Here is a 16,175-nt window from a genome sequence, read left to right as displayed (position 1 = left end):
TCTGACCCACTTCTTCTTTTCTCTCCTTCTGGAAATCTGATTACTTTCTTACACTAATTATTACCCCTTTCATATTTCTTTTCGCTTCTATCAGCGGCATATGTATAATTTCTTTAGGTCTATTTTCCTGTGTCTGATCTGCTGTTAAACTCTTTCACTAATTTTAATTTTTAAAAAATCTGTTTGGACAGTCTCCTGCTCTGTATTTTATTCCAAGTTACACATTTTATATTCTAAATATGATAAGCCCAACATTTAAAGGCTTTACAATTCTCATTCTGTTGTCTGTTGTTTCTGCTGATGCGCATTCATGGTGTTTTGTTTCATTGTGTGTTTTGTAATTTGAAGCCCGGGTTTCTGGTAGGGTTTCCATTTGCTTGTGCCAGGGGCCTGAAACACTACCAGCCTGGGGTCACTATAAACTAAACTGTTGTTTTGAGGTGTTTTTTTTTTTTTAATCCTCAATCTTTGTGTGAATTTGAATCACAATACCAAACACCAAAATAGAAACTAAATAATTTAGTTCTAACTTTGGCATAAGACCTAAAGTACAAGAAATTAGAATAAGACCTTTATTTCAACAAGGTCACTTCTCTACAGCAACACAGACTTAGGCAAGGATCCTTAATTCGTGTGAAATATATAAGAATATAATATGTATATATGCAAATATAGAAAAAAAATATATGTACATATATACTATGCACATAAAACTGTCTATAAATCATCTCAACTGTTATAGCCCTCCAATGTCACCATATGTATGGCTAATAATTGTATTTCAAAGAAGTATGATCACTGAATGGAAAGAAAATGTTACAGAAAGTTGTTTCAAACTTATTACTAATTCTAAGATACTCTTTTTTAAAAGAATTACTAGTTGAATCTATGAATGCTGACGATTGTTTTCATGCAAGAGTATTTTTCAGTTACCATTGTATATTTCTAAACAATTTGACATTTATACCATTCAAATCAAATGCAATAATTAATATAGTATCGGTAACCCTCCAGTAAAATTATTTTATTTAGTTAAAATATCAATCTCCAATAGCTCAAAATACAAATTTCTATGGTCTTCAATTGAACTGTATGCCGCTTTCTTTTAGAATGTCCTTTTTTTCATTAAAATAATTTTTAAACCACTCAATGTGTTCCACTTTCTGTTTAACACTCAGATATGGGTTTTTGGAAAGGCCACAGGTCACCAGCTCCATGAAGTGGCGAATTGGTCCTTGTTTTGGAAACTCTTCCAGGTATTTATCCAGAAATATATGTTCATGAAATTCTGAACCATCATCGTCAAAACCTAAAAAATAAGATAAAATACATTATATTACAATTTTGAATGTAAAACCTATATCACAAGATTAACATTAATGTAATATAGTATTACAGTTAAAGGCATGAACTTTGAAGTCAGACCTCGGTTTGCCCACCAATTTAATAACTGTGTGACTGGGAAATTAAATTATCTGAGCATCAGTTTCCTCAGGCATAAAATGAGGGTTAAAACACCACCTTCTGCCCTGGCCAGGTGGCTCGGTTGGTTGGAACATGGTCCCATGCACCAAAAGGCTGCAGATTTGATTCCCGGTCAGGGTACCTACCTAGGTTGCGAGTTCGATCCTCGGTTTGGGTGCATATGGAAGGCAACTGATTGATATTTCTCTCTTACATTGATGCCTCTGTTTCTCTCTCCCTCCTTCTCTCTCTCTCTCTTCCTCCCTCCCTCCCTCTCTCTAAAATCAATAAACATATCCTTGGATGAGGATTAAAAAACAGAACCTTCTTCATGGTTTTTTTGTAAAGATTAAATAGACACAAAGCTTATAAAGCTCTTTTACAATGCTCAGCATACTGTAAATGTTCAAAGTATAGCAGCAATTACTGCTAATAAATATTTTAATGTCCAAAATAACCACTAAGGAAATGATACAAGCTATACTTAAAAAAAAAAAAGTAAATAAAACAAGATAGAATTGTAAAATATATTCTAGCAGCCCACAGGAAGCTAAGAAAAGACAGAGGAATGAGAAATAGAGAAAATGAACAGAAAACAAATAATAAAATCAGAGACTTAAGTCCTAACAAATCAATAGTTATTTTAAATATAAATAATCTAAAATAATGAATCGAAGGGCAGAGACTGCCAAAGTAGATATATCTATAAGAAACTCACTTCAATAGGTAGGTTGAAAGTAAAAGGATAGAGAAAAATACAGTCAAATCTCAGTTCTCGAACATCTCCCATCTCCAACAATTTGGTTCTCAACGAAGTTTTTGGGGGGGAGGGGGAATGTCTCCAATTTAACTTAGGTTCTAGACCTGACAACCCTTTCATGCTGATACATCAGCATGACAAAAAGTGTCTCTCAGGCCACAAACAAGAGGGGAAAAAATTTATATATATATATATATATATTTTGTTTTTGCTTGTGTCACTGGACAAATGGATGATTAGAACATTTGCTCAGTCACACAGTTATTAAATAGGTCTGATTTCAAAGTTCATGTCTTTAATTGTAATACTATATTAATATTAATGTTAATCTTATGAAGTAGGTTTTATATGCAAAATTACAATGTCCAATTTTAAAACATAAAGAGCCCATCAAGAGTGCTAATATTGCTAAGGATGTGAAAGAAACAATGATCACAGGCAACTGAGGATGTAGAAAAACTGTGTTGATTTGGATAAAAGAAAAGCAGTTAGCCAGTGACAGCATTTCGGAGGCAGTGATGTGTGAAAAAGCGAAGCTGCTGCATGCTATGCTGACTTCCTGAAAGACACCCTGGAATGAGTGCTGAAAGTGACTAGTTTAAGGCTAGTAGGGGTGGTTCAATAAATTTAAGAAAAAAAGTGTTTGTTTATAGATTAAACAGTACATTAGACATGTAGTGTATATAAGGAAGGTTAAAACAGGGAATCATTTGGGGATCTGGAACAAATTAATCCAATTTACATTATTTCTAAGGGGAAAAATGATTCCATTTTTGAACAAACTCTTCTCAAACAGCCTTCTGGACTGAATTAAGTTAGAGAACCGAGTTTCCACTGTATATCTTGCTAACATTAATTTTAAAAGAGAAAGCATGCGTGCCTATGTGAATATTAGATATTGGGGACTTCAGAGTAAAGAAAATTTCTAGGGCAAAAGAGGAACATTACATAATAAAAGGATAAATTCACCAAGAAGAGATAGCATGTGAATTCTGTATGTACCAAACAATAGAGTTTCTAAATATATGAAGAAAAAATGATGGAAATAAAGAAGAAATAGAAAAATCCACAATTGTAGTTGGGTATTTCAATATCCCATTGTTAGCATCTGAAAAAACTACCAGGTGAAAAATAGCAAAAATATAGAAGAACTGAACCACCAGGATCAAACTCATGTCTACAGAACACTCTACCAAACTATGGCAAAATAGAAATACTTTTCAAGCATCTATGAAACATTCACCTAGCTGAAACATATCCAGGATCACAAAACAAACTTCTACATAACTCACTCCGATCATAATGGAATCAAACTAAACATAAGTAACAGAAAGACAACAGGAAAACCTTCAAACAGTTGGAAATTAATACACTTATAAATTATTCATGGGTCTACAGAAAATCTCAAACAAAATTAAAAAACAATAACAACGCAGAATTGAATGAAAATACAAGTCAAAATTTGTGGGACACAGCTAAAACAGGAAATATATGGCACTAAATGCATACATAAGATGAGGAAAAGACTCAAATAAATAATCTGAGCTCCCACCTCAAGAACCTAGTAAAAGAAGAGCAAGATAATTCAAAAGCAAGCAAAAGCAAGGAAATAATAAAAATAGTATCAGGAAACAATAAAATTGAAAATAGGGAAATAGAGAAATCAATGAAACCGATACCTTGTTCTTTAAAAAAAAAAATCAGTAAAATTGATAAATCTCTATCAGGTACTATAAAGAAGAATGCAGAGAAGGCACCAATCACCAATATTAGGAATGAAAAGGGGATTATTATTATAAATCCTGAACTCATTAAAGGAATAGTTAAGGAACACTACAAACAACTTTATACTCACAAATTCAACAATGTGAATTGCCAAAACTCAACCCTCCAAAAAAAAGAAAAAGAAAGATAACAGTCTTATAACTATTAAAGAGAAGGAATGTGTCATTTAAAAGCTCTCAAAAAAGAAATCCTTAAGCCCAGATGACTTCACTTGAGAATTTTATCAAATGTTTAAAGAAAAATTAACACCAATTTTATATAATCTCTTTCACAAAGTAGAAGGGATACTTCCTAATTCATTTTATGAAGCCAGTATTACCTTGTTATCAAAAACAAAGATATGACCAAAAAACAAACAAACAAAAAAGAGAGACAGAGAGAGAGAGGAAGGAGAGGAAACAATTTGAACCAATACTTCTCATGAATTTAGAGGTAAAAACTTTTTTTTCCTCTCAAATATGTCTTTATCGATTTCAGAGAGAGGAAGGGAGAGGGAGAGAAATATCAATGATGAAAGAGAGTCATTGATTGGCTGCCTCCCACACACCCCCTGGTGGGGGGTTGAGCCCGAAACCTGGGCATGTGCCCTGACCGGGAATCGAACAGCGATCTCCCAGATCATAGGTCAATGCTCAGCCGCTCAGCCACACCAGCAGGGTGAGGTAAAATTTTTTTTTAAAAAATTAGCAAATAAATCCAACAATGTATAAAATGATTTATACACCAAGATCAAGTGGGATTTATTTCATACTTGTGAAAATCAATGTAATCCACTGCATAAACAGGTTAAAGAAAAATCATATGCTCCAATATTCATTCTCATAAAAACTCTCACCCCACTTTATCTCATCACACAGGCATTATATCACCTCACATCACAAGAAGAGTGAATATAGTACAATAAGTTATTTTGAGAGAGAGAGACCACATTCACATAATTACAATATATTGTTATACTTGTCCTATTTTATTAGTTATTGTTGTTAATCTTTTACCATGCCCAATTTATAAATTAAACTTCATCACAGATGTGTATGTATAGGAAAAAATACAATATATATGGGTACCGTACTATCTGTGGTTGCAGGCGTCCACTGGGGGTGTCTTGCAATGTATCCCCACAGATAAGCAGGGGACTATCGTATCATTGAAATTAGGAAAGTAGGGGAGGGACAAAAAACAGAGGACAAATTAAAATTGGTTTAGGGAATAGTTTAGATCTTCCACGTCCCATCTTCCACCTGCACCACTAGATGACCATACCATGCATTCCCAAAGAAGATGGGCAGTTTACTTTTTGGAGAAATTAAAATGGAAAAATAAGTCATTGAATTGATCAAAGAGGAATTAAGTAAAAGCCTGTATACTGAATGCCCTTCTATCCCTTTCCCCCACACAGTTCTCAGGGCACAGCCAAGGGCTGCCTATAGCTTCAAATCAGGTGGTTGGCAGATTTCTCACTGGAGAGGCTCAATGAAAAGAACTATAAATATGGAGTTCTGATGATTCCCAAATTGGCTCCTTCCAAATTCCTCTGAAATGAAGTCTACCAGTTGACAAGTCCCACCTAAGCACACAAATCCAATAAAGAGCTTTTTATGTCTTACTCTAAAGTATGAACAAACATCCAAACAGCAGCTGACATTTTAGGAAAGCCTCTAATATAACTGTAAAGTACTGAGGCAGAAACTGATACCCACCTATCAAAATCTATTCTACCATTTTATCAAAGTAGAAGAATTAAAAACTTGTACATGTCTGTCTATTCAACATTAATTTTCCAGCCCCCTTTGGATTAGGTGTGGCCACATGATTAAATTTTCACCAATGGAATATAAATAGAAATGACATGTGACATAATCAGGCTAAAGCCTTTAAGATAGTGGAATTGCTTATACTATAGCTTCTGTCCACCTTCCAGTAAGCCTGAGCACAATGTTCCTGTGAATCACCTTTAATCACACACATGAGGAAAATACCCTATAGGAGGTAAAATTTAAAAAATGGAAGAAATCTGGATCCTTGGATAACACTGTGCAGCATGGCTACTTACTGATCTGGGACTTGAACCATTATATCAAATAAATGTCTATCTTGTTGAACCATTCCATATATGGTATCTCAATAAAACAGCAACTAGTGTTAACCTAATACAAATTTTAAAAAAATAATAAGAGGAAACTGAAAGAATACGGGTAGTAGAAAAAATAAACAAAAATCTAATACCAAGAATAACAACAACATTTTTTAAAAGGGGAGTTTAGAAGTTAAAAATATGATAGAAGAAACAAAAACCCAAGAGAAAGGTTGTAAAATAAAGTTGAGGAATGTTCCCAGAGCATAGAACGAAAGGAGCATAGAACAAAAATTGAGAGCCTAAATTATCAAATAAAAAAAGAAAATTGAAAAATTTTCCACAACTGAAAAATAAAGTTCCCAGGTTAAAGGACCCAAAGGTGCCAAGAAACATGATTTTAAACAAATAAAATCCCTTACCAAGGATCATTCTGAAACTTATGAATATTATAGTCATGCTAACATAAACAGTGAATACAGATCTAACAAAAATTGTGATATATCTATATTGAGAAAATGAGAAGACACACACTAGATAATATCTAAAATGGGTAACAGACTTAAGTTTATGATTTAGAAAGGCAAAGAACAAAATAAAGCCAAAAGATTGAAAGAGGTTGGCTCTGAGAATAGGTGAGAAAAAAATTAGTTTATATTATAAGCCTTGTATTAAATTATTAAATTACTAGTATTTAAAAAATCAAATTAATTTAAAAAGAAAGAGAAGAGATTGGGAGACAATATTTCCAACTATGTAGCAGATGAAGGATTAAAATCTATAACGTATATCAAGTTTCTAAAAACTGATAAAACAATCCAAAGAAAAAGTCAAAGGATAAAAAGAGGTAAGTCACAGAACAAACATAAAATAGCCAATAATCATATAAAAATATGCACAATCTGGTTAGTAATCAGGGAAATGCTAATAAAAAAAACCAATGATATAACTTTTTGCCCTGAACATGTGAAAGAGTAATAAATAATCAGCATTAGGTAAATTGTGAAGAAATAGGACTTTCAAATAGTTGGCTGGAGGGTCCATGGGCTCTTTTTAGAAGAGCATGTATCAATATTTATTGCAATTTAAAATATATCTATTATTTTGACCCTTCTAGGAATTAAAAGTACTCAAACATGTACAGAAGGACATATATGGAAGGATTCAGAACTATAGCTCCATCCATCAGCAGGACAATGATAAAATATTTATAGTGCATTCATACAATGGCATAATCCAGACTACTAAGTAAGTAAAGTTGATCCTGTGTACTGACAAGGAAATGTTTTCTTTTTTTTAATGTATCTTTATTGATTTCAGAGAAAGGAAAGGAGAGGGAGAGAGAGATAGAAACATCAATGATGAGAGAGTCATTCATTGATCGAGCCCGTGACCCGGGCATGTGCCTTGATTGGGAATTGAACCTGGATCGCCTGGATCCTAGGTGGACGCTCAACCGCTGAGCCACGCCTGGCTGGGCTTTTTTTTTTTTTTTAAATATGTCTTTATTGATTTCAGAGAGAGGAAAGGAGAGGGAGAGAGACAGATAGAAGCATCAATGAGGAGAGAGTCATTGATCGGCTGCCTAGCCCACAACCTGGGCATGTGCCCTGACCGGGAATCGAACCCTGATCACCTGGATCCTAGGTCGATGCTCAACCACTGAGCTATGCCCGGTCGGGCAGGAAATGTTTTCAAGACATATCGCTAAGTAAAAACAAAACAAACAAAAAACCCTTCAGGACAATCTATGTTCCCATATAGGTCAAAACAAAACAGGTAAATACGTAACTACTGTTTGAAGTGGACTGAGAGGACACGTATCAAACTATTGACAATGTTTATTTCAGGAAAAGGGAAGAGAAGGTAAAGTAAACTCCCTATTCCTTTATATTATTTGACTCTTTTACAAGTAAACTTTCATATATTTATGAAATTTGAAATATCTTTTTAATAAACAAAAGAAACATACTAAAGTAAAGAGAAAATAAGAGAGAATGGAAAGTTAAATACAGAAAGGAAATCCCATATGGTATGTAATCAACTAAGGTAAACAGGTTAATTCTGTGTCTAACTAATTTAATTCTGCTTTAAATATTATTGAATACAATTAAATATTACTGAATACAGCTAACAATATGGTACAACAAATAAAGGGTAAAACCTAATTAATAGTAAAGACCAATTATTTTTGACAAGGGTATGTAACAGCACTGAAGCAAATTCAGTTCACTATAAATTGTTTCCACTCCTATTGTCTTGCTCAAAACTATTATTTCTTTCCCTGTCGGTACTTTAAGGCACTTGGTCATAGGCCATCATCTCATCTAAAAGAACGAGTAGATCGTTTCAGATAACACATACTTGCCCTATAATATTTGTACTTGCCCCAATTTTCTCTACACTTTACCATCCACCATAACACCAACAGAGCCCTCTTTAGAGTTTTATGGTAGTTTTGAATCTTCCTAACTATTCTTGCTAGCTCATATAACAGTACATATTTCAGATACCCTACCAAAGGATGGCACATTAGAAGTGAAAAAGTTTAAACCAACTGAATAAAAACAAAAGAGTAACTAACATACATGACTAAGCTTTTTTGCTCACTGAAGCCTCTCCTGAAAATTGCTCTTGGAGAGCATTTCCAAAACACCCTTAATGTGGTAGCAAAGCAAAAAGAAGGGACAAACCAGTTCTTGAAACAAAAACTAACAAAAAACACCCTACTTTGAATTGGAAAAATAATTTATACATTTTAAGTGGCAAAACAACAAACCATATTTTTTATATAATGGGAAAACACAATATTGGGTAATAGGACATGTTGTTTGTCATTTTCAGTATTATGCTCCAAAACTGACATGGCGAGCCCCTAAAAATAAAACAAAACATCTTTCCCCAAAAGCACCAAAGTAAATCTTGATGAAGTTAATTATTGGTAGAGAGAGTATGACATTTTATTAACCTTAAAGTTTAAGTATAAGAAATCTAAAAGAATGTTATTGAACTATTGAGGCTCCAGGTACTAATTCCAGGCTCTCCAAGTACTCAGAGGTTCCTAAGTTGTATTGAGGGGAGTAACCAAGTGAGAAAATTTCCACAGTTCCTTTCCTGTTTTTCATTGAGGTAACAATTACCTTAAGGAGCTGAAAATGAGATACTTCCCTTTCTGACCCTGAAGCATCAACAATATGTACAGAACATATGGATACTTGTCACATTTATCTCTATAACTTGACAAAAAAACATGTTTTTTTCCTTTTTTAAAAATTAAACTTTCTCAAAAACCAGGTCAAATTTAAGATAAATTCCTTTGGAGTTTGGACACTTAACTCTTTAATGAACTTAAGCATTTTCCTGTTGATGACAATGTACCACCAATTCATGCTTTCCTATTACCCTATTTGGTAGTTCCTAGAAAATACATAATATCCTTGTTAATATTTAAAGATTTTTAAATGTTACAGCATAGAACAGAAAATAGTTACAGCAGCAAATCCCCTCACAATACTGTTGTTGTAGAAACCGGAAAGATGATGGCGATGATGCTTTACTTGTACAATCTCGCTTGTTTCTAAGAAGAATCCCATAAAATAAATCCTATTATTATTCCCATCACTTTATAGATGAGGGAGGCAAGGCTTGGAGAGATTTAAGTTTGTAACTCACCCAGGAACTTGAATTCCTAATCACTATACCTCACTGTCTCTCCTAAATAAAATCATACGTTATTCTACCTCAAGACTTGGTTTAAAATTTTTTTTAAAATTTATTTTAGAGAGAGGAAGAGAGAAAGAAACATTGATTTGTTGTTCCACTTATTTATGCATTCACTGGCTGATTCTTGTGTATGCCCTGACTAGGGACAGAACCCACAACCTTGGTGTATGGGGGGAATGCTCTAACCAACTGAGCTACTGGGCCAGGGCTCAATACTCGGGTTGAAAACCATGTGTTTAACCAGGAAGACTTAAAACACCCAAATTACATTAAATAATGAAATCTTCCTTTAATATTACATGTTGCATTTTGCTAGTTTTTCACTCCATTTAAAATTCTATGTTCATCCAGGAGGGGAAAGAAACTAACATTTATTCATATGCATTACATGCCAAGATCTGTGCTGAGCAACATAACTTTATCTTACTTAATTCTTATATTCTTGAATCTTAGAGATGAGAAAACTAAGGCTCAAAAGGTTAAGTAACTTCCTCAAAGACAAATAGCTAATAACTGACAGAGTTGAGGATCTATACTCAGGTTTACACAACTAAAAAGTCCCTTTTTCTTTTCTTTTTTTACTTTACCCTGGTACCTTAGAGTATATAAACCACAAAACTGTAAGAAATATGTTCTATAAAACAGATTAAACCCAGGATGCTATATTATTGCATATACAATACAAATATACAAAATATAAAAATTTGCTAAAGGATTTGCAAGTCTCTAAAGTTATTTTATACAAAGTAATACTTTATGAAAATATAAGACTAAATATTTCTGCTATTTAAGCTTCCACTCTATTTATTAATCCAAACAAATGAAAGGTTATAAAAAATTAAAATACTACAGTGACAGCAGAAAACTATAAAGGTTAAAATACAGACTACATTTTCCAAGAATTAATGAGGTGTTTACAACTTTTAGCTAATCGTAACATAAAAGCAAATTAATCTCTTCTAATTAAAAATACATCGATAAAATTCAATGAAACTGTTTAGCTGATGACAACATGGGTGCAATAAAAAATAAATAGCACAGTAATACCGATTTCCTTTTGATTGTGGAGGAGGCAGTAACAAATCCAGAAAAATTTCCAGGAAAGTAGATAATATTTTATTACCAGTTCAAAGCATCTATGTATAGCTAAAGAGTTCCAAAGAATTTCAAAGCCTCCCAACATTTTTGCCTTGAGTGGCTCTGAGCACAAGAAACTTGCAGCTCATTGACGTAATGGTTTTACAAATAAGATACCAGCATAAGACTTTAAGAGTTGTAATGTTCTCCAAAATTAAAGTATAATCTCGTATCATTATTTAGTGTATCAGAAGATTTACCAGGTAATCTTCTGCTTAGCAACTAGAAAACTGTTACCACTGACAGTTCTCAACACTTTTAATGCACAAAAATTCATGATGCATTTCTTCGTTTTCCTTACCAAATACCTAGAATTAAGTGAAATTCTAACATTCTTCTCAAAAATACTGTCAGATTTCTTTTAGGACACCACAAAGATACTTACAGTTTGAAAATCAAGTAAATATCTAGATTCTATAACTGAACATCTGCCAGGTTTAATTTCAATGAATTTTATAAACCTCTGGAGTTAAAACTTACCTGCTTCATTGTTAATTGGGAACTCCCACAGTTTCCCCTCTTTCGTCCATTGGATCATCTCTTCAAAACCATTCTGAAAGGACTGTTCATTTACTGCAGCTAACTGCTTAGCAAATTCCACGTCCCAAAGTGAAGGTGATGTTTCTGTATAACAAAAACATTTCAAATAAGCCCAACTCAATGTCAATATCTTTCTTTTTAAAAATGTTATAATCAACTCTGAGTTGGTAATATATTTTCATACCTTGAAGCTCATAATAAAATACTATACAATGAACGGTTACTCTCTGGAGTTAAAACTGAAACAAATGATATATAAAGACTACAAGTACAATAATTGCAAGCCTTAACCTCTACTACAATGCTAGGTAAATAACCCCCAAAGTCTCACTGCCCCCTCTACTGGAAAGGAAAAAAGAAATGTGTATTCTGTTTAAAGATATTTTTATAAAAATGATATTTTTCATACAACATGTGACTCTGATCTTTAAAGTCCAGCCTGTTTATCTTTATTTTTAGTCTCTTAAGATAAATCACTAATGTACTACTAATAAAGGCCAAAGAAAAATTAACATGATTATAATAATAATGATAATGATACTACTACTAATGGATACTGAGAACTTACTCTGTGCTAAATGTTTTTTGCACATTAGTTCATTTAATCCTCATAACTAACTCTTAATGAGTAAGGTAGTACAATATTAGCTTATAAGCACCATCATATCACATTTCAATCATTTGTTTTGAAAATTTAAGACATCGTTCAAGAATGAGTCATATTCCCACCAGTCAATGCTGGAAGGAATGTAAAACAGTAGAACAACTTTGGAAAATAGTCTGGCAGTTTCTTAAAAAGTTGAGAATATACTTATCATACAACCATTTTACTCCTAAATATTTACTCAAAAGAAAACATATGTCCATACAAAGACTTATACATGAAAGTTCATGTATGACTATGCCTAACCACACACTGCTGGATATTAAGTATGTTGGCCTAGAACATCTGATACAGAGAGAAGATCACAGTAGTTAGGCTTATTAGCCACATTTACAGAGTAATATTAGTAAAAAAACTTAATTTGCATGGTCACACTTTTAAAATTCATTCAGTGGACACTGGTCAACCTATGTCTTTCCCATGATGATAATCACCAGCATCATTTTTTAATGTTAATAGCTGCAACTACTTATTGAATATCCACTGTGATCTAGGCACTGTGCCTTATACTTTAATTACATTACCTCATTTAATCCTTGAGATGTATTAGCCCCATTTTATAGGTGGGGGAAGGGAAACTCAGAGAGGTTAGTATAGCAGAATCTGAAGTTGAAAAATCCAGATACCCAACACCAAACCTCTCCAGGATAAGCAATAGAGCCTATGACTATATCTTTTGCAGCACTGGTAAGAACTTAGTGGGGAACAAAATATGGAAATCATAGGACAGGAGAACTCATTCATTTGTTCAATAAATAAATACTGAATGCCAACTATGAGTCAGGCATTATTTTAGGTGGAAGGAAAACAATAGTGAATAAATACTAAATTTACGTTCATACATTATTGCAATTCTTGTATTTAACTGGGGACAAATGACATTCAAATGCAAGTATAGCTTATTAAAACAGTACCTTCTTTAGAGTAAATTGACATAAATTTGTGCATTATTTTCCTTATTAGAGTATAATTATTTTATACTATTTTTTTAAAATGTTTTTATTGATTTCAGAGAGAGGAAGGGAGAGGGAGAAGGAGAGGCAGATAGAAACATCAATAATGAGAGAGAGTTATTGATCAGTTGCATCCTGAACGCCCTGCACAGGGGATTGAGCCCACAATCCTGATATGCCCTGATGGGGAATCGAACTGTGACCTCCTGGTTCATGGGTCAACACTCAACGACTGAGCCATGCTGGCCAGGCTATTTTATACTATTTAATAAAATACATATGACTTCAGTACTTCTTCGCTAAATAATTTCAGATTTAGAAATAAAATTTGATTTTAAAAAAGCAAGCTGGCTCTTTAAGAATCCAAGTGCCTCTTTTGGCTGTTCATTAGATGGACAATTGCACTTGCCCTGACAACAAATTCCCTTTTTGAGGCAAGCTTAACAGTTGCCATTTCATCAGGGGAGAGGTGATCCATTCCTGATGCCTGTGCATTTCCTTTTGATCACACAGAACAGAATATAGTCTCCACAATACAAGAGGGAGGGGGAGGGTGTACTCTTAGCTTCACCTTTGTTTTAAATAAACATTAATTGAATTAACTCCTTTCCTCTATGGATATATATTTTTAGCTCAATTTGTTCAAAAAAGGATTAAGATTTAAGATAACTAATTCCTATTATTTGTAAGCCACTTGGCTAGGTGCTGCTGGGTATACAAAGATCACTAAGACCTAGTCATTAATATCATGAATTTATTGAATAGTGAGAAAATCAGATATTTATATAAATAAATGATAGAAAGTTTAAATGAGCCACTGGAGGTTGGCCAGGAACTTAAATATCAAATATAAAACTATGTCTACCAAGGTCCAAAAAGCTAACTTATAATCTTTAGAAAAGGAAGTCACGTGTAAACTGGAGGCCATTTGTATTGAGTTTCTTCATTTATTTTATCAGTAAGTCAAACTTAATGCCCAGTCCCCTGGAAGGTTTGACTCAGTGGTTAGGCTGTTGGCTCGGGGACCAAAGGGTCACAGGTTTGATTCCCAGTCAAGGGCATGTACCTCAGTTGCAGGTTCCCTGCCCCAGTCTGGGCGTTTGGGAGACAACCAATCTATGTGTTCTCTCACATTGGTGTTTCTCTCTCTCTTTGCCCAACCCTCCTCCCTCACTTCCACTCTCGATAGAAATCTATGGAGAAAATGTCCTTGGGTGATGATTAAAAAAAAAAAAAAATTAATTCCAAGCAAAAAGATACTCTTATTTCTTTTTTAATTAGACTTAATATGGCTAATTTGAAGGATTTGACTTCTTGCACAAAGAAGAAAGAAAAAAGAATAGAGAACAGACTGTGTATTAAGAAAAAAACACTCACCCGGCTGGGTGTGGCTCAGTGGTTGAGTCTCGACCCTAGGATCCAGGAGATCGAGGTTTGAATCCCCGTCAGGGCACATGCCCGGGTTGTGGAATTGATCCCCAGTCGGGGATGTGCAGGAGGCAGCCAATCAATAACAAATCTCTCATCATTGATGTTTCTATCTCTCTCTCCCTCTCCCTCTCCCTTCCTCTCTCTGAAATCAATAAAGATATATTTAAAAACAAATAAACAAAACAAAAAAACACTACTAATCTGCTACATATATTCTCTGAATGCTCTTCTTCCAATCTCCTAAGCAATCCCTAAACCAGTATGTTACATCTATAGATGCTATCTCCAATTCTAGACAGTGAGATGCCTTAGGGCAGAAAACAGTGTATCTTTCCATAATAGTACAGAGGTACACTGCAAATGGTAGGATGCAACATTTCAAGATGAAAATCTGACGAAGACTACAAAGTCAACAAGTACATTCATACGCAGGATATAGGCCAATGACAGAACAGAATATTAAAATACCTGATTATGATGCACTCAAACATTACGGGTATTTTTGAAAGATGGAATTTTTCTATACCTGAGAAATAGTGTTGTTCTTTTCTCAACAAACCTGTTTCAGATGCCTCTTCAGTAGCTGCCTTAAGATCAAAAATATTAAGTCTCTTCCCCTTGAATATATTTTTCCTAAAATAAAAAAAATTATTTAATGAATATTTTTATAAACTGTCAACAAAAATTGCTTATGAGAGAAAAATGTTATATACAATATTCAATGTAGATATAAAAATAATTCCACTGAAGGACAACAGACATTTTAACTAAACTACCATATCTTTAGGACTGATAACTAAAAACAGGAACAGATGAACTTGAATTTTTATATCATAATACAATGAAGCAGTTAAAGCAGTCTAATTTCTAAAATACGTAACTGGAAAGACTAGTCTAATTTGCCAAAATTTTTATTTGCTCCACCTCATATTAATGTTTTAGAAAACTCAATGTTGTGGGAAGCTATCAAAATATGCAAAGTTAGAAGTTGTTATAAACAAATCCAGAACTTCCAGTCAAGAAGACAAAATAGGTAAACTCTATGCTTGCTTCCTTCCAAGATCGTATCAAAATTACAACTAAGAAAAAAAATTACAACCAAATTATAGAACCACCTAAAGACTAACAAAACATAACTCCTATAATTAAGGATATAAAGAAGCAGCCTTTGTGATACTGGTTAAAGGGGCAGAGATGTGAAATGACTGGTCAGTTATGAACTGGAAGAATATATCTGATGCAGAGGTCTTCCCTGAGGGGTAAAGGGTCCTAGCCCCATACCTACCACATAAGGCCACACTGCTAAGACTGGGAGATGAATCAGATCCACTTAATACATAGAGGGAAACCCAGGGAGGCAGCCAAAATGAGGAGACAAAGAAACATATAACAAATGGAAAAACAGAACAAAACTCCAGACAAAGAACTAAATAAAATGGAGGGAAGCAATTTACTAAATGCAGAGTTCAAAACAATGATTATAAGGATGCTCAATGAACTTAGGGGAAGAGTAGATGAACTCAGTGAAAACTTATACAAAAAGATAGAAGCCATAAAAAAGAACTAGTCAGAAATATAGAATAAAAAAACTGAAATGAAGAATACATTAGATGGAATCAACAGCAGGTTAGATGAAGCAGAGGA

At 33.7% G+C, this 16,175-nt stretch overlaps 1 protein-coding gene across 2 annotated transcripts in view; it reads right to left on the bottom strand.

Moving 5' to 3' along the window:
* Nucleotides 1–1,003: 1,003 nt before the first annotated feature.
* Nucleotides 1,004–16,175, bottom strand: part of MRPS31 (mitochondrial ribosomal protein S31) — a 33,146-nt gene continuing 17,974 nt past the window's right edge. For both annotated transcript variants that reach the window (XM_081129854.1, XM_081129855.1), the window contains exons 5-7: nt 15,091–15,164; nt 11,424–11,567; nt 1,004–1,309 (exon numbers count right to left, since the gene is read on the bottom strand). In XM_081129854.1, the coding sequence (XP_080985980.1) occupies nt 1,080–1,309; nt 11,424–11,567; nt 15,091–15,164 (448 nt within the window). In that variant the 3' untranslated portion in view covers nt 1,004–1,079. The remainder of the gene's footprint in view (nt 1,310–11,423; nt 11,568–15,090; nt 15,165–16,175) is intronic.

Source organism: Miniopterus schreibersii (assembly GCF_964146895.1).
Source record: "Miniopterus schreibersii genome assembly, chromosome: 2".
In the NCBI taxonomy this organism is placed as follows: domain Eukaryota; kingdom Metazoa; phylum Chordata; class Mammalia; order Chiroptera; family Miniopteridae; genus Miniopterus; species Miniopterus schreibersii.
The sequence above is the reverse complement of the archived record's forward strand: the minus strand, read 5'-3'. Positions and strand labels throughout refer to the sequence as shown.